The 19,505-nt window shown below is 41.4% G+C and overlaps 1 protein-coding gene across 4 annotated transcripts in view; it reads right to left on the reverse strand.

The window, feature by feature from the left end:
• Positions 1–1,877: 1,877 nt before the first annotated feature.
• ADGRF5 (adhesion G protein-coupled receptor F5) overlaps positions 1,878–19,505 on the reverse strand; it is a 110,333-nt gene continuing 92,705 nt past the window's right edge. For 2 of the 4 annotated variants that reach the window (XM_007972325.3, XM_007972326.3), the window contains exons 12-21: positions 18,150–18,359; positions 16,199–16,411; positions 14,319–14,474; positions 11,702–11,910; positions 9,525–9,704; positions 6,951–8,345; positions 5,692–5,733; positions 5,543–5,602; positions 4,802–4,886; positions 1,878–3,151 (exon numbers count right to left, since the gene is read on the reverse strand). In XM_007972325.3, the coding sequence (XP_007970516.1) occupies positions 3,072–3,151; positions 4,802–4,886; positions 5,543–5,602; positions 5,692–5,733; positions 6,951–8,345; positions 9,525–9,704; positions 11,702–11,910; positions 14,319–14,474; positions 16,199–16,411; positions 18,150–18,359 (2,630 nt within the window). In that variant the 3' untranslated portion in view covers positions 1,878–3,071. Of the gene's footprint in view, positions 3,152–3,796; positions 3,864–4,801; positions 4,887–5,542; positions 5,603–5,691; positions 5,734–6,950; positions 8,346–9,524; positions 9,705–11,701; positions 11,911–14,318; positions 14,475–16,198; positions 16,412–18,149; positions 18,360–19,505 lie in introns of all 4 variants that reach the window. The other 2 variants (XM_007972328.3, XM_007972327.3) reach the window with 2 other exon arrangements.

A 19,505-nucleotide genomic window follows, 5' to 3' on the forward strand; every position in this document is an offset into this window, starting at 1 on the left:
ACATCCTGATAACCCTACGGACATTTATTTAACTGTTTCCCCATGCAAACAATAAGAAATGGGGGAGGAGGATGGCAGACATCTGGCTTACTCAAGAGATGCTGTGTTAGTCTGGACTTAGAATATTCCCAGAGAATATTCCTGTAATCTGTATTAACTGCTCATTTGTGAATGTTCTAACCTCACAGACTCTGACGCATTAGGACAAAGCCCTTTGCAAGAAACTGTCTTAATGGAAAGCTCCTAATGCAAGAAAGTTTAGGCCCAGGGAATGGACTTTATACACTGAGAGATGCCAGAAATACAGGGAAGCACTGGGCACCTTACAAACAAAGTAGATCGCACAACTCAATGTGCCTTCATTCTCAGAAATCTGCTACTAATAGCCTTGTAATCATTTCTGATTGAGAGATGGTAACCTCAGGGCCGAGCAAGGTTCCTGCATTCATAAAATTCTCAGCTTCATAGCTGCTCTTCTACAATTTTGAATTCTACTGTTCATTTTAGGGTGTTCTTGGGAAAGGGTAGTGGCTGGGCTAATGCGTATTGCAGTGGGCAGAAAACCAGCAAGTGTTTCTCCAATTATTTGCTTTCATAGCTTTTCTGGAATTTGGACCCAGTACTGTAGCTTGAAAGGGTGAAGGCACATGCATGCGTGTATGTGCACATATGCGCATGTGTGTATTTGTGTGTGCTGGGGATAAGGGAACATGCCCCAGTTAATGAGTGGAGCAGTGGGCCAGATCCACATCCTGTGTAACTCCCGCAGGCTGCTGCTATAATGAAAGTTCCCTTCACAGGGTTGAACACAGTGAGTCCCAGAGGGATCCTGGCTGAAGTGGGTGGAAATTCAGTGTTTCTTGTCCCACTGAATTTTTGAGCATGACAACCACATCCTGCTCCCGATACTGTGTGCTTTCCTTGATTGATCATGTCAAGATAGCCCTGCTAACATTGCGCTCCAAGCCTGGCTCGATTCTTCTTGATATAACTCCAGGAACCAAATCAGTCAAAGGCCTTCTTTCTCTAATTCTAATTCTAATTCAAGGGATTTCCCCCAACCCAACCTCTGTCTCCATCTTCTTAGTACCAAGCTCTGCCCAAAGTTGATCATTCCTGAAGAATGTGACATGCACTTACAGCATAACAATGATTTCCTTTAGGGACTTTCGGTAATGCACCATTCATTTGGGATAGGGATGTGACAATTCTCAGGCAAATGTGGGAGTAGATGTCTATGTCATTTGTGAATATGTAGAAATAAAGAGTTCATTTACGTTAACTGTCCCACCTCTGCCCCATACCTCTCCTTCTCCATGAAGAAAAGAGAGGCAGAAGCAGAATTTAAGTAGAATTTAAAATTAAAAATAAAAAGAAGATATGTTAAAGAGTTAAAATATTAAAAGAAAACTCCTTTGAACCTCAATAAAGAAATGGCTGTTGAATCTCAGCCTCTTTTGCCCCATCTTCCTAATAGCTGTGCCCATTTATGTTGCCACACAGCCCACATATCCTGAGTAGTCCCACATCTCTATTATTGTCTCATTTGCCTTTTGGGATAGGACTTCTATTTGCAATGTAGGGTTGCTGTATCAATAGCACATGGTTATTAACTCTAATATGGATGCTATTAACTCTAATATGAGTTAACTCTAATATGGATGCTATTTTCATAAATATTTATATTTTTTAATGAAATACATACACACACACACACAAAAAGCACACATGCAGATAATTCACAATCAAATCCTTGGGAAAGGTTCTGCCATTTGTTCAACAAGGTCAAGTGTCATTAGGAGCACAGAACAGCCAAATGTAAAATTTCTTTCCAGGAGCTTTCTAAGTGGTTGGAATAAACACAACTTAGACCATGCAAAGGTCTTAATGTATATTGGTCTGGGAACTTAAAGATGGAAACAGAGAATACATAAGGAGCTCTACAACACACCAAGGGCCATTATCCACAGTAACAATAACAGTGACAACAGCAATAATAATGTACAATGCTATACGATTATTAAAATCTATACTGCACAGAGAAGTACCTGCTTAAAGCCATTAAATATATGACAGGGTCTGTCTTCAGTGCAATATATCAAATTTGGTAATTGAAGGGTATATAAAAAATATATTTTTTGCTTTCAAAATGTGGAACAAATATATAAGACTTTTCTGATAAACTATAAAAATTTAATCTGCACTTGGATCTAATGACGTATCTTTATAATACTTCCTCTGCAGATACATTCACTTAGTTCAAACCTTAACATATAAAGTATATATGCATGTGTTTAGCCTCAGGAGAATCATATTTCCTTCCATTCATTTCTTATAAATATTATTATCCACTCGAAGTGGTTCTGATGAAGGAATTTCCTCCCTATTTTTTCAGCCTTTTTTCCCTCCTCTTAGCTAAGAAGACATCAGGAAGACACTGCCCAAAGCATTCATTCCCTGTGGCTGACTTTCAGTTTCCATTTTTGAGCCATTAAAAAAAATTCTCAATGTTGCACTATCTGAGTGATTATATTAGATCATTAACATGGAAATCTTAAAATGTGGCCCTTAATGTTGTCTTTATTTGTTCCTATTTTCATCTTTCTCTTTTTCTTCTTTTTCCCTTTCTCCCTCTTTCCCTCCCTTCCTTCCTTCCTTTCTTCCTTCCTTCCTTCTTAGAATTCACTGAAGTATTTTCTAGGTAGCCTTTTACTTACTATGTTCATCAAAGCTTATCTCTGTGCCCAATGTGTAAAAAGTGAAAATGTCTCTTTGAAATTCTATATTACAATATGGACAGAGAAGTTGGGCCTTGGGGGGCTTGAGTTTCACTTAAATACTATACACATGTGCTATCACACAAGGGGGAGGTGGAGGGAACAAACATAAACATAACAATTACTTTTGGTCTGTCTTTACAAAACAAAGCCTCTTCTCTCTGAAAAAGTCTTTTTGGCATCTGCTCCTGGAAACCTGCCCCAAGAACACGTTCCCCATTGCTTTGCAAGGATCTCTTTTTAAAAGCACATCCACTGTCCCCAGGAGGTCACGTAGGTTGGATTATCCTGTTCTTAGTTGAGCAACGAATAAGCACTGGATGAGTTTTCCAGGGATGAGCTGGTTGCTTCTGGGGTGGAAACATTATATGTTCCTGAAAAACAGAGCAGCAACTCAGCCTTGAAGACAAGCCGTCATGAACTTTGGGGTGTGAACATCTCCTAAGGGACCCAGGGGAGCAGTGGTCCAGGCACCAGGTAAGCTCGGCCATGCCTGGAAATCAGCCCATACCTGCCCTCCTCCCAAGACCCAGAAATGCCAGAGAACTAACAGAGCTGTCGTTCTCATGCATGCGTGGCAGCCAACAAGCAGTCACTACTTCACATCACACCGGCAGCCAGGTTTCTACGGAGGACAGGAAGATCTCAAGGTGGGAAGCCCTCCACATGCCATCACATGCATGGTCTGGGAACATCTGCATGATGGAATCTCCCTGGTCCACTTGGGTTGTGGTGACTTGGGGAAGCTCTTGGGAGGGACCTGGACGCTCTACCAAAGGTGGAGGTTTGTATAGAGAGTAAAGGGAAAGAAAAGAGAAAATTATAAGGGGAGAAAAGGCAGGACCAGAAAAGAAGCAGGAGTCAGGAATGTCAACAGAACTGCTGAGAGTCAGCGCAGCAAGGAAGGCAGCCCCGGAGCAAGTGCACAGGCTTGTGTCTGCTGGGAGGTGGGGACTGTGCACGGGGAGTGGGTGGAGAGTGGGTGTCGGGCGAGAGAAGGGTTGAAGTGCCCACCCTACCATCAGATTGCTGAACTGCCACCGCTAACATGGTTTCCATCATGGCCTGGGGGGATCTTAGAGGCTGCTGACAACATAAACCAAAGTGACAGTGCTTACGGAGCCCCCACACAGGGCCCATTGGGACTTTCATAATCAGAAGTCAAGGTCCCCTAGTTTCATGAGTAATTCACCAAACTGAAGCGGAAAAAAACCCAAGTCCTCTGGAGTTTTAACAGTTATAGGCATTCACAAAATTTGCTTGTATATGAAAAGCCTTCATCTGGAATATTGACACATTTCTCAACTCTGCAATTGTGAAATCTGTTCAGTTTCAAAAAGCTAGAAGAAATCCTGGGGCTGATTTTCCTGCGGGGGAGGGATGGTGGCATGGGACAGGGGTTTCAATTTCCTAGAATAGCTGAGATCTGTTGCCCAAAGTTATTAATTCATTATTTCATATCTCCAAGGTAGAAATTTAACCATGAATATTTCTAATAGAATAGCTAACTTGGGGGATCCCTTACGTAACACATGCACAGTTCTATGCTTCAATGTTTAACATAAGCCCACTTTATAAAAAGAACAAAAAAGGGAAACAAACCTACATAGTGAGATCCTGTAGTAAGATTTTCTAAATATATTATTTGCTGCCCCATAACCCTGAAACATGACCTATCTACTCTTATTTAACATAATTTGAGAAGAACTCTGTGTTTGACAAGGTCAGCAATTTACAGTTCTCATTTTGATGGATGAAATTTTGACAGACAGCTCTCCAAATCATTGTCTAGATTTTCCAAATCTTATTCTTTATGAGTTATTAAAAGTTGCCCAACAAAGGCAGCTGCCCTCTACACCCACTTTTTGGTGATTTGTGAAAAGTTCCTCTATTTAACTTCTACCCCAAAAGAGGACATTTCAGGTAAATGCCATGAGCGGGGTGAAAGAGTAGGGGTGTTGAGGCTCCACATTTGAGCAAATGTGTTCTGGGTGAGCAGGGAGAACCTAGAGGCCACTACTCACCTGTTTTACCAAACAAATTGTTAAATCTCCTTGATATTGGAGAACTCATAGAAAACACAGGTGTGGATGAACCCAAGGATGTTGACTAGAAGAGAGAAAAAGAGGGACAATCACAAGGCAAATTTGTGGGGCCAAAGTTGTTTCTATCTCTAGGAGGATTGATTTTCCACCCTCTATGGTCACTGCCGGCATCTCTAGTCCCACTCCCAGAGGTCACATTAAAATACTGGAACCTTATCATCTGTATTAGAACAATAACTGTCAAATACAAGTTTTATTGTTTGTTAGGCTTCTAGTATTTTCTGACATGTGAAAGACAGTCAAATATATCCAAAGGCAATAGTTGTGTTCGAAAATGAACTATAGAAAATTCTATCCATTATTATTCTTCAACTTGTTTTCTCTAATACCTTGAATCCCCCCAGAAGATTGCTTCTCATTGAACATTTGATTTCAACCTTAAGTTTAGATCATATATTATTTTAAACCCTATTTAAATATGTGGAGTAGCATCTCAACGGCAGCTCTATGGCTCTGTTTAATAGGCAGAATGACTTGAGAAGCAAAAACAATGGAATGATCTATGCCTAATATAGCTGTTGAGGGAGACAGGTTTGAGGATGCAATATATTTAGCCTAATTGATCAAAATCCCAAAGAAATAATTTAGTACTCTATACTTCATAATGCTAGTGAAATACATGAGGTTACAAAATGAAAAGTCTGCAGAGAAAAGGTATACCTTTGAGTGCTGTGAAGACCATCGTGACAATGAAAACTTATTCAGCAAAGCTTCCTGTACCTGCAATGTTTAAAAGAAGCTATCGTAACTTCAACATGCCACAAGCACTTCAGGCTTTTCTAGAAACAAGAAACTGTCATTGCTCTTACCTTCAGATCCCAGAGGCATCCAAAGAGTAAAATGAATAATCCCTGAGAAAAAAAGATTAAAAAGAAGTACATTTTAATCATAGTCTATTGTCCAGCAAAAGAGAAAGTACTGTTAACCTAGTGCTAAATTTGTATGACTTCTTTTTCCATCTGAGTTCATGGAATGAGTCCAGTACATGATACTGTTCAAAGAGGCAGTTGGTTCACACCAAAGGACTCTAAATGTTATGATGTTAGGAGGATATTTTCTATTTTCCCATTTTCCTTTAGTTGAGAACTGGAGGTCCTGTTGGTTATGCTATTAGTACACCTCTTGTGTCTACAATATTCCTCACATAGTTATGATAAGAATCTGGGCTGTGGGGTGGGATAACTAGTTCCTTCCAAATGAGGCATATCATGAAGGTCATTACATATGAACTTTATAGCTTGGAGACACAGGCCCAGTAGCAGAAATCAAGGTTCATATGTTCTTGGCACAAGCATCCTGAAAGCAGTATCTCAAATGCACCTCCAGCCTCGGCCTCTTCACAAGCTCACAGTGGCCTCAATCCTTGGGCAGGTTTTTTCCTATCCTTACCACTTCTCCAATGGGTGAAACAGAATTAATCACTTCTTTCCTTGTCCTTTAAAGGCTTGCTAACTATACCTCTGTTATAGTTCTTCTATCAAACTGGCCTGTATTATAATTAGTTATGTGCTGCATGAGAGCGAAGAAGATGTTTTTTCATTATAGTATAATCAAGCAGATTGTCTGGCATTCACAGGACATTCATTCTTTGATTTTTGATGTTTCCAGAGAAGCTGCTATGTGATACATAGGATTTATTTCATTCAAACGATTATTGAGAACCTACTCTGTACCAAGGTCTCTATCAGGCATAGGGGTATAGTGATGAATAAGAAAGGGGCAATCCCTGTCCTCACAAAGACAGGATTTTCATCTAGGAGATAATAGACTGCATCAAGATAATCTTAGACAAATGGGGATTTTCCTTTTACTAGTGTAATCAGGGTATCTAGCAGAGACTGGCAAATGACACTAGGTTATAAAGTAGGAGATAAAAAGCATGAGGTTCCATAGGATCAGAAGAATGTGTTCTTTCCATCTCATTGAGTTCTCATTATTACTGCTCTTTAGGGCTGAGGCTTCCTCTGGACTGAAATCCTTCCCCATTCCTACTCTTGTTTGTGTTTCTATCATTAATTTGTCCTACAGGAATAGAATCTTCCTGAAAGCCCTGCACTGTAAAACTCACCTGGAAGACATTGAGGATGGCAAATATGATATGGAACACAAGGTTGGTCCCTGGGAACACAGTGGTGAGACCAAAACCCCAAGTAAGGCCCAAGAGTGGCGTGAGGACCCCAATGCTCTTGCTGATCTGAAACAGGCTGCTCTTCTCCTGCTTGCATGGCTTGTCTCCAATGGAAGGCCTCAGGATCTTGGTGATGACCACAATAGTGATGGTTATGTTCACCACCACAATGATTAGTGCTGGGATGGCAAAAGCCAGCAGGGCCTTGGTGTCCTCCCAGTTGAGCCAACAGACATTCTTCCTTGTGTAGACTTCTCGGGGCTGGGTGGCTCCCAGCGTGATGACCGAGATGGCAAGCGGGCAACCATAGCCAAGACAGAAGGCAATGGCTTTCTGAGTGGACCTGCTTGTTTCGTGCAGAATGAAAACCAGGCGATAGAACAGCATGAGGCCCAGTGTCAGCATCCAGAAGAAGACACTGAGGTAGAAGAAGTGGATGAAGAAGGTGGCAGCCACACAGGCTGTCTTGCAGAGTATGTAGTGATTGTCCTGGATGGCAGCGACCACAATGAACCAGGTGTTGGCTATCAGAAGGGAGGCAGCAATATTCACTATGCAGGTGTGGCGCATATAGGAAGTCCGGTTCTTGGTCACTGACTTCCACACCACAGCTTCCACAACTAGACAGGCCGCCAAGCTCAAGATGGAAAAGCCCACCCCGACATAAGAAATAATATCCAGTAGTATTCCCAGGAGAGAACTAGGGTCTGGGGAGTCAGGAGACATGAGGATGGAGAATGACGTTAGGTGGTCACAGATACAGGTGACATTGTCCCCATCACCTTCTTCAACATAGCACCCATTGCTGTCCCACCCTCCTGTGTTGTCGGCAAGCCGGAAGTTCCAGAAGACACACTGTGTTTCGCCACCTGAAGGGCTGTTGTTCTTAAAAGTCATTGAAATCCTGAATGGCATAGTCATATTGTGGTTGACAGTGGTCGTCATCACTAAGCTATCTGCAAAATTATTTTCCTGGATATCCTGGGCAAGGATGGCTTGGAGAGTTGGGAAAGCCATGGTGACAATAGATGAATCCGACTGCAACTTTTCTAGATAGCTCTTGTCAATGACCACATTGCCCCAGAGGTCAAAGTGTGGGAAAACAAACCTCTGTTGATAGGTTTTTGGGTGGCTGGACTTGATCACCATGCTGCTCATCTGCACATTAGTTCGGGAGAAGGACAAACGAGGGCTATCTCCTGACTGTAATGCTTGGGAAAATCTTTCCACTGAATGTAGTAGCTGTGAACTCTGATTGGTCCATCGCTGTTGTAAAACCTTCCAGGTGTTCAAGACAGGCTTGCCAAGGATGACATTAACCGTTGAGAGCACGTGCTGAAAGTGAAATGGTATGGGGTCAAACTAACCAAATTCTTTCAATCATAAAAAAGAAAAAACAAACACCTTCCTAGAAACTGACTGTATAAAGGTAACAGGAAAAGAGAAGACAAAAATGAGACATCACAGGTGGTGGGGATTTATGACCTTCTTACGACAGACTTTAGCAGAGGATGGGTCCCCAAGACTGAAAGATGTCAGTAAACGTTTAGCAATGGTGACAGTGAGAATCACACCCACTACACACCCTACTCTGTAAGGTCAATTCAGCAGGCTGGCAGGGATATTTACTATTGTATTTTATTTTAAATCTTAAGTTTGTATTTTTAGTAGAGATGGGGTTTCATCATGTTGGCCAGGCTGGTCTGGAACTCCTGACCTCAGGTGATCCATCAGTTTCGGCCTCCCAAAGTGCCTGTAATCCCAGCTACTTGGGAGGCTGAAGCAGGAGAATCGCTTGAACCTGGGAGGCAGGATACATTTTTCCTGGTGCTCACTGCTCTCCCCGCTCCAGTCCCCTTTCTCCTCAGCACGTGTCTGGTTATAGCTCTGGCCTTCCAAGACTATAGGTCCTGCTGACTGGTCCCACCTCTAAGGCTTCAGCTCTCACTGGGCTCTGTTTGCCCTATTTCCTCTTTTACCTAAGGGGTGATAATGGCTTCTAAATGTTGCTGGTCTCTGAGTGCTTCACCACCCCTTGTTTATTTGTTTGTTTGTTAACCCTGTCTTTACCTCTGTAGGTATCCCTTCATTAAAGCCTTTACATTTGAACTCTTGCGGGTGAATTCTCTATCCTCCCAGAACTGCTATGCTTCCAGAACCTATCCTCCCACGATTGCTTTAAAGTTCACATTTAGTGCTAGACCTTCGAGAATCTCATCTTGTATATTCTGAAAACATTTAATTCCTAGTTTTTCTGGAAAGCAAGTACAAATTTATTCCATTTTAATGAAGAAAATAAAGCAGAGATTCACTAAGAAATATTCCTAAGGTCGCAAAATGAATACTGGAAACATTTCCTAATATCCTAAAAGCTATAGCTGGCAGAACTATCCTGAGCATTGCTCTGGAAAAGACAGAGAAGCTGCAATGGGGAGGAAGTATGTTTCTTGAACACAGATTCTGAGGGGTGAAAAGGCAAGACCCAAAACTCCTGCAAAGGTTAGGCAAACTCACCATCATCGTTTCTGAATTTACTTCGGTTGGAACTGTTGAGAGCAGATCAAGGATGTTAATAATGGCTCCCAGACTCCCAGGAGAAGAGCTGATTTCATGTTCCGCTTTGTCTATGCTAATAGAAAGATCCTTCAGGTATGTAGGGAGCTTCTCATCCTGAGAGGGGCTCTTGATCAAAGCCTAGTAAAACAAAAGCCAACACAAAAAAATTTACCAGTCAGTTCAGCTATCGAATCCCGCTGATCCACCCCTGGCAAAATCTCTCACATCTGTAGTTTCCTTTTTGCTCCATTTCCATCAATATGTCCCATAAGATGATGCGCTTATCTCTTAAGCACTCCACGCACGCTCTTCAGAACAGAATATGACATAAGGCCGCACACAGAAGGGGAACAAACATATGTCAACCTGATAGCTAACTAAAACAAAAAAGGGAAGCTAGATGTGATTGCTAGAGCAGTAGGTTAAGGTTGAGTGCAACGGTCACTTGGATAGTTGGCATGGAAGCACAGTTGCCACTCTTTGGTTTTCCTGATATCGGTTACCCTGCCGGCCATTAAAGTGACTGACCCTTCCAATTTTCCAGGGACTGGTCTGGTTTATACCTTTTCTGCTAGTGTAATTATTAAGAGTGCCCTCTTATATTCTCAAAATGTGTCCCGACTTGGATGATAGATTATATGGTCACCCTACCTATAATGATTACACTTCTGCTTTCTAACTCTCTCTTCCTTATATGCATATAATAGCTCAAATTCTGTCTTTTATGAAAAGCATTTGTTGAAAGTTCCAACCCAGGAAAGTTCCTTCCTCTGAATGCGTAAGTATTGGTTTTATATAACATACTTTCATTTGTGGCATCTCTAGTAGTGTCATCTTGTGTTCTAATTTCAATATTGCTCCAATTAAATTATAAGCTCCTTAACAACATGAACCATGTGCTACATTTCTTTGCATTCTTCTCATTCCCATAATTCCTAACATAGTACAAGTCATATATCTCAGCACACAGTAAGTACCCAGTAAGTATATGCTGAATGGATAAATCAAAAGAAGCATGATAGAGCAGCATGATCCTTTTCCATTGAAAATGTGTGTAGGTATCTAGAATTGGGACTTGGGCCAACATCGAGTTCAGATTACAATTTCTATCTTTCTTCATTGGGATAATTTATAGCCCTCATGCCTCATCCATCAAGGTCCAGCTCAGATGCCTTTTTTTCTTTTCAAGCAGATCTTCTTAATGTATCTTAGCCAAATTAATGTGTATGTAACTACCCAATTCGATTATATTCTTTATCAAATCAGAGACCAAGATCTGATTTGGCCCATTTACCTTGACAGCATCTATAATCATGCTTTGCACATAGTAGATATTTTAATAAATTTGGTGTGAGATAAGAGGCGAGATAGAAGTTAATTAGACAAAACACAAATAAGTATTACCCTTTTTTTTGCAATTATTTTCCTAGTGGTGAGAGGATTTGGAATTGGTTGTCTGAAGATGTCATCATTGGCTATAACATCACCAGTTGTATCACCAGAATTTTTTAAATGTAATTCATGGAATTTTAGGAGTCTAACAGCAAATCAAGTGTGGAGGTACCATTTATTTATGTTGACGGAAGGAAAGGAACTTCTCCCTTGTTACATAGCAGTAACCTCTATAGTAGGTAAGAGAGGCAGGGTAGTTGCTTCTTCAAAAGTACAAGTTATTTCCAAGTAGTGAGAAAATCTCATACCTGTAAGAGCATCAAGTCCAGCTATATATTTTTTTAAGAAATTGATGAAGTTTGTTTTTTTATATTGCTCCTTTTCCTGAAAGGATTATAGCAATTTTCTTGATACCAAAATTACCCAAAGGAGAGCAATAAGAGAGAGGATAATACTGCTGCCCCCTGGAGGTATGGAACACATGGTACTGAGAAGTCAAGGTTAAGGTATCTAGCAGGTCTGAGAGCAGAACACATACTTAGTTGTCTTAGTATTTGAATCGCGGCATTTTGTGGATGTGTGTGTGCATTTCTAGGGTTGCATCTCCTTTGGAAATACACAAATAAATGTAGTTTTGAAGCAACACAAAGCAGCACCAAACCTATTTTCCTAAGTGCTGAGAAATATGATCAGCCAGACAGATTGCCCCACCAAGAGCTCAGAGTGGAAGCTTTAAGGATCACCTTAGCCATCTGGAGCAGACTGTTTACTGGGGCAAAGATGCAGTCATTTCTCTTCTCCTCCCACTGGGAGCCTACACATTTGTAAGTGATGATCCCACCAACAGGACTGTCAGGGCTGCTGGGAATGTTCGAGAACCGGCATAGCTTCTGGATGACTTTCCCGGGCTCTCCGACACCTATTATGGGATCTTGGCATGTGATGTTTTCCCCTGTGTTGGAAACATTGAAATAAAAGGGATAATTGCAAGGAAGAGACAAGATAGTAGAAATACGGTCAGGCCAAGGTAGAATTTTGATGTTTGAATTCATATTTCTCTTTACTTTCAGTCACCTTTTCAGAGCCACCCAATTTCTTAATTTTGCCCCTGATTTTCCAAAGCCCCTCTCTGCTTTCCACGTGAACCTGACTTCTCTAATCTGAATTTGCTTTTCCTAATAGAATTTTATACCTTAATCTGGAGATTCTCAACTGTGTCATATTAGAATCAGCGGGGGAGCTTTTGAAAACACCAGTGTCTGGGCTAAGTAAATCAGAATCGTCAGGGCTGGGATTTAGGCATCAGCAGGTTTTAAGCCTCCCTGGTGATTCCAGTGTGCTGTCAAAGTTGAGAATCACTGCCATAATCCAAAGACACAATTGGTAGTAGGACCTCCAGGTACCCATAACCTGAATATTCTAATCTATATGTTTAAGCATTTGTTCCTTCTGGTTTCCCTTAAAGGTGATTCTATTTCATCTCTTCTTATGACCAGGCAAGGATGGGGAAATGACACTTGCTGTGGAATCTCTCACGTCCAGTGGACCCCATGTGGAATCTCTCATGTCCAGTGGACCCTGACATTGATGAGACCCCTCCCTCACCAACTTTTTTTTTTTTTAACATTAATTAAGATCTTAACCACTCTAGGCCGGGCGCGGTGGCTCAAGCCTGTAATCCCAGCACTTTGGGAGGCCGAGACGGGCGGATCACGAGGTCAGGAGTTCGAGACCATCCTGGCTAACACGGTGAAACCCCGTCTCTACAAAAAAATACAAAAAACTAGCCGGGCGAGGTGGCGGGCGCCTGTGGTCCCGGCTACTCGGGAGGCTGAGGCAGGAGAATGGCGTAAAAACCCGGGAGGCGGAGCTTGCAGTGAGCTGAGATCCGGCCACTGCACTCCAGCCTGGGCGATACAGCGAGACTCCGTCTCAAAAAAAAAAAAAAAAAAAAAAGATCTTAACCACTCTATACAAATCTTAAATAAGTAATGTTCTACAAGGAAAAAGAAGCAAAACCATATTTGGTATATAGAAAGAGGAGAAGAACAAAGATAAGTGAATAAAATGTGTTGGCTAAGATGAGTGAGGGGGAAAAGAAGAGGTGACCTTTGTTGCACCCTGGAGGGGCTGTACTTGTGCGAGGCAAGGTCAGGGGATAGTGTCTCTAAATGGTTTCCTGTTTTGGTGTCCAGGGGATAGTTGCCAACATATGAGAATGACCACAAACCATTCAGTAAACTCAAACAAGCTTGGTGATAATGATCCTTTGTCTATCACAAGTCCTATTACTGGGATGATTTAGGAGCATGAGGAGTTGCTTATGGTAGAAGCCCAGGAACATCATTTATCCCTTGCCTTAACATAAGATCCTCCCTGAAGATGACCTTATATTAGGATGATCTATCCCTCTCTGCTGCTGAGGGGAGCTCCCCAGCATGGGCTAGCATAGCAATGACTCCATAAATCATGACCTTTCACCTCAAAGATATTATGTGATGTCAAGTTGACACAGTGGTGGCAAAGGATGGGAAAGGCAGTTGCCTATTCTTGAGATCAATTGTTTTTATGTAGCCCTGTCTCAGAAATAAAAGAAAAGAAAATAAGCCATGTCCCCTGACCTCAAGGGGACACCTTCCCTTTACCAAAACTTCAGAGGATCTCAACCATGTCCAGATACTGTCCACTGCTATCTGCCTGGTGAACTCCTTAGCCTCCTGACTCAGCTGAAGTCTCATTTCACCTGCAAGGCTTTCCTGATCACTTCTTCCCCACCTGCCTTCAGCAGAGTTAAGCCATCCACAACATTTCTATTTAGCTTTTACCATATTACATGTAAGAATATATATATATATAGAGAGAGAGAGAGACAAAATCTCTCTGTCGCCCAGGCTGGGGTGCAGTGGCACGATCTTGGCTCACTGCAACCTCCACCTCTTGGGTTCAAGCGATTCTCCTGCCTCAGCCTCCCAAGCAGCTGGGACCACAGATGCATGCTACCATGCCTGGCTAATTTTTTGTAGTTTTAGTAGAGACGAGGTTTCACCATATTAGCCAGGATGGTCTTGATCTCCTGACCTCGTGATCTGCCCACCTTGGCCTCCCAAAGTGCTGAGATTATAGGCGTGAGCCACAGCACCCAGCCAATAACATTTTTTATCACATAGATTTCTCCCCCAGGCTTGAGGTCAGGGGATATGGCTTATTTCTTTTCTTTTAAATACCCCCATGGTGAGCCTAGGGCCTACCACAGTGAGGGTATTTAACATGTTTATTGAATGCGGATGAATGAGGGAGTGAATAAATAAATAAATCCCTGCCCTGACTATAACATCTTAAAGTAATTTAAAACGTTCTTACCAGGAACCAGATTCAGCTTCATAGATGGGCTCCAGACTGAATTATTAGCAGCATTGGTAAAGTGACAATACACATCAACAGTTTTTGAACACCAGGAAACTGAGTTTGCGCTGAAATTGTGTTTGTAGCACACTTGTTTTTTGTTAACTTCTTTTTCTAAAGACAGAATTATTGAAAGAATTAAGTCACAACATGAGTCTCTAATGCACAAATTGTATTAAGATAACCTAATATGAATAAACCTGTCCAAGCTTTCCCCAGGAATGTGCCACATTCATTTTTAACAGGTTTTACCTCTGACTCTTAGAAGTATGTAAGCCCACCTTTGCATGTGTGCTAGCCAAAACTTCTCTACTCTTCATGACTCCAAGTCACACATTTTTGACATTCAGAATGACTTTTCAGCATCCCACAAATCCTTCTTTCTATCTAAATTTCATCATGCTCTGAGTATTTATCCTATTCTGCCTTTACCATATTGGTACATAGTTACCTATTCATGAGTTTGTCTTCTCTACTAGACCACAAGCTCCTGGAGAGAAAATACCTTGTCATATTTATCTTTCCATCTCCTGGTGCTCAGCTCAGTATCTGACACATAGAAAGCACTGAATGTATGCATATTAAACACAGAATGTTGAAATGTTGCATATGTCAAAATCCAGATTGATTATATCCCTCTACCATGCAGCCTTCTTTAAAGACTACAGTGTTTATTGAGTCCCCACTTTTCTGAACTTCCACTGTTTTTTCAGTCTGTATTATTCTGTTTGGATATTTTATATTATATGCATTGCCTTTTATGGCATGGGCCCTTCTAGATATTAAAATATGTGCCCCACTTCTTTTTTCTCCCTTTCATTGACTACTGTGGTGTCTTGCGTTGAGTAACTCCTCCAGAATAGTTATTGAAAGAATGAATGAGCTTGTAAATCCCTCATGAAGTTGTCTGTGTTTTGAGATTTTGGGTTGTGAGCTCATACTGGTTGACCTTAATCTCTGGGAATCCCTGGGGATCTGGATTAAGGTCTCCATCTACCAGACAGACTTTGATTTTTTTTTTCTTCTTTAGCTAGTTGACATAAGGTGCTACCAATGGCCAACTTTAAACTTAGGTTGGCACTCATGAACCACATAGGAAATATAAATTCAAAGCCCAAACCCGGGTGATGGCAGGACAACTATATCTCTGGGGGGAAACCTTTTGTCCACCCAGAGATGAGGCCAAGGTCTCAACTCTGGCAGATGAATTTTGTTTTCCTAGCTTAGTCTTTTACTGAACATGTCATTTTTGAAGGTCTTGACATTGTGTCAATGGGGTGGGAGTGCCCAGGTGCTGTTTAGGGAGCACAGTCTTTATTTTTATGCCCTCTGGAGCCTTAATACCCAAGGTTCTGGGTTTCTGACATTGGCAAATGCCCACAGGGAAGTTCCAGCATTAAAGCATCATTTCTATTTTATTTTCCTTTACTTTTTTGGCATTGGTTATTTCTCATACTTTCTTACATGCTCAATTATGCCTTTAAAAGGATTTTCATGGCAGTTTTGTGGCATGCAACTTTATAGCATGGAGGAAAAGATTGTCAGAATATCTAGTCTCCCATATTCCTTAGAAGGTATCTCAATACTTTTTTCAACTTCTCCCAATTAAAAAAAAGGGGGGGGGCTCCACCATTGCAAACTCCCAAGATTGTACTACAAACCAATGAACCACCAGCCACATAGCAAAACAGAATATAACAAAGACTCATGGGATTCTACTCTCTTAATTCTCTCTCTGATACAGTCATATGTCTCTTGATCCCTATTTTAAGAGTAAATTTTTAGACTCCACATATGTGAAATAATATACTCTAACAATTCAGCAATCAGCATCTTACCAGCAGGAAGGGACAAGGAACCCATATGGAAAGTAACTTTGTAGTCTCCATCCTCCTCTATGCAGCACTTGATGTGATGGGAACCACTGCATAAAACTGTAGCTTCCAAAGGATCAACCATGATGTTCAACTCTAGAGGCAGCGGGTGAACGACGACGTCTTTGGTTGCAATACTGTATGAATTCTTATATCTAAATACGCAGTGATAGGTTCCTGAGTAGAAGACAGCAAAAATGAGACAGAATGAAATAATCGCCCTTCAGGCGATTTGCTGGGAAGGTTAAGAAGAGCCTTAATTTTCCCTCTCAAGCTTTAGTAAAGGAATACCATACCTTCCTGGACACTGGAGGAAAAAATGCTTGATTGACTCCTCTCCTGGATTCTCCATGCATTTGAAGGACTAACCAATGACCACATAAATATGCACTTACTTTCAAATAAAATTAAGCAGCTTATTCAAGGCCAAACAGCCTGTTAGCGGCAAAATTGGATTTCAAACCAGGTTTTCAATTACTACTCTAAGGCTTTTCTACCAACCGAAGGAATAAATGGGAGTTTTGGTGTGCGCAGGGGTGGGAACTTTTTTGAAAATAATTGTTAACCTGATGGAACACTGTGGTGTTATGACGCCCCTGTCTCCCATCTCTAAGTGAGCAGGCCCCTGCTCATCATGGCCCCAGACGACAAGTCATCATTTGGGCAGCTGCCATGGAGACACACAGCAAGATTACAGGGCACCTACAGTTAAGTAAGATCCTTCAATTTTCTTTACATTGCTTCCCTTTGCCCCAGCTCTGGAAAAGTCAGAAGCAGCAGCTAACCAGAAGGCGAACAAGGAAAGAAAGGAAACTCCTTTTAATTTCTGCTGGGGGAAAGAGGGAATTTAAATTGAATATAAAATGACAGTATAGTAGATTTAGAAGAGAATATGACTTTTCAGTAACTGATTGTGGGATTGTTTAATAGATCAATGTGACTGGAAAAACTAAAATTCTTCGTGGGTTATTGGCTTTTAGTAGGAAAGAGTAATTGGACAGAGCAGGATTGAGTCAGTCTGGAAGAAAAGTACTTCCATTTCCTGACTGTATACTACCAAGTCTAGCCCAAACAATAACTAGCTATTTATACAATGTTGCCTCGGCCTTATATGAAAATATAAAGAAGACACAGGACTCACGGAATCTAGACTGATTAATCTCATAGTTAATGAAAGGCTTCAGAGTGGAGTGGCTAAGAGTTGGCCACTGGAGCTAGTCAATCTGAGTTTGCATCTTGACTCTGCCACTTGCCAGATGTATAACCTTGGGTAATTTACTTAACTTTACTGAATCTCAGTTTCCTCATCTGTAAAATGGGGTTAATAATAACAGCATCCTCTAGGTTTACTGTTCCACATGAATTAACACATTTAAATACTTTGCATAGTGCCTATCACATACTTAAGCGCTCAGTAAATATGAGCTATTATTGTAGCAGTTTTGTCTACCAATTTCTCTTTGCTTTCAAAGATTTGCCTTTCCTCACAAAACAAACAATGGATAGAGGTAAACAGGAAATTAAAATGTGTTCCTTTTTTGGGAACCAGACTTATAAAATCTTTACCTAGCCATCCTAAAGCACAGTTGGGTCAAACACTCACAAGTGTCTAGTGAAAGTACTTTTAAAAACAATCCTCATAACTTCATGGCAAGAGCACAGGGTCTGGAATTAGAGACACTAGTTCCATTCCTGGCTCTACAGCTTAAGTTGTTTGAGCATATTTACTTCATCTGTTAATATGGAAATAATGGCATCTTCCCTCAAAGGACAGTTGCATTAAGTGTGAAGACATATTGAATTTAAAGTGACTGGCATAGGCATGTCTCAGAGCAGACCCCACACAGATGGTAACTATTATTGCGTGTTTCCAAGAGCCCAGGCAGCACAATACGGTTTCCGGCCTTCCACTCACCATTCCACTCCCTGGTCGAGGTCTTGACTGTCAGTACTGATTCTGCTCCGTCAGGATACCTCCTCGTGGTATAAAATCTTTGGTATATTTTAATTCCAGCAGAAGTATTCCAATAAACCTCATCATAGTTACTCACATCACTGATGCATTTTATAGAAAAGTTTTGTCCCTCAGAAACAGAAATTGTGTCCGGGGTCATTGTTAGATTGGCTAAAAAAAGGCAAACAATACAGACAAAAGAACACTGACAACAAGTTCAATGTGTAGTATCTCTGGGGACATTAACACATGAGTGAAACTTCAGAGAGGGACAGAAAAAAAAAAAAAATGAACCATCCTGACTCTACTCTTGTCAAGGTAGGATTGGTACCTTGCTGCTCCTGGGCTTTATTTGTTTCTAGGCTGTTCCTGGTGGTGCTCTGCACTGTACCCATTTCCATAACATGCCTTAGGACCTCATGCACTTCACTTTTGTGGCTGGAATTATCTCCTGACGATTAGCAGGGTAAAAGGCTGCAAACTTAGGAGTGTCACCTTATCCCAAGCTTCCCTCCAACCTCCTCTGTAACATCTCAAGGGAGAACAAATGGCCGGGTTCCTCTAACAATCTCAACCTTTACTCTTTTAAAATACTTTTTAATAATACCACATTGTGTATTATTTTCTCTCTTTTAATATCTCTCCTCCATAAAAATGTGAGCCCTCAAGGGCAGACCTGTAGCCTCTGTGTCTTTGCATCTCCAGTACTCAACACTGGATCTAGTACACAGTCAGTGCTTAATAAGTGAAAGAGTGGGCCAGGCGCGGTGCCTCACGCCTGTAATCCCAGCACTTTGGGAGGCTGAGGTGGGTGGATCACGAGGTCAGGAGATCGAGATCATCCTGGCTAACACGGTGAAATCCCGTCTCTACTAAAAACAAAAAATTAGCCGGGCGTGTGGGGAACGCCTGTAGTCCCAGCTACTTGGGAGACTGGGGCAGGAGAATGGCGTGAATCCGGGAGGTGGAGCTTGCAGTGAGCGGAGATCGGAGATCGCGCCACTGCACTCCAGCCTGGGGGACAGAGAGAGACTCCGTCTCAAAAAAAAAAAAAAAAAAAAAAAAAAGTGAAAGACTGAATTCTGGAACTACATTTTAAGTACAAGAATCATAGAGCGCATTGCCCAAATATAAGTTGGTTGAAAAGTAATGGCTAAGAACACAATTACTTTTGCACTAACCTAATAATTACACCTGCACTGTCTCAGGTAAACTGGGATGTATGGGTACGTTAATTATAACTATAACTACAGTAATATAAGTATTTATATGCAATTAATTTCACTATATATATACTCCTCTAAGAAGCTTCTCACA

The sequence above is a fragment of the Chlorocebus sabaeus genome, chromosome 17 (assembly GCF_047675955.1).
Source record: "Chlorocebus sabaeus isolate Y175 chromosome 17, mChlSab1.0.hap1, whole genome shotgun sequence".
NCBI classification, from domain to species: domain Eukaryota; kingdom Metazoa; phylum Chordata; class Mammalia; order Primates; family Cercopithecidae; genus Chlorocebus; species Chlorocebus sabaeus.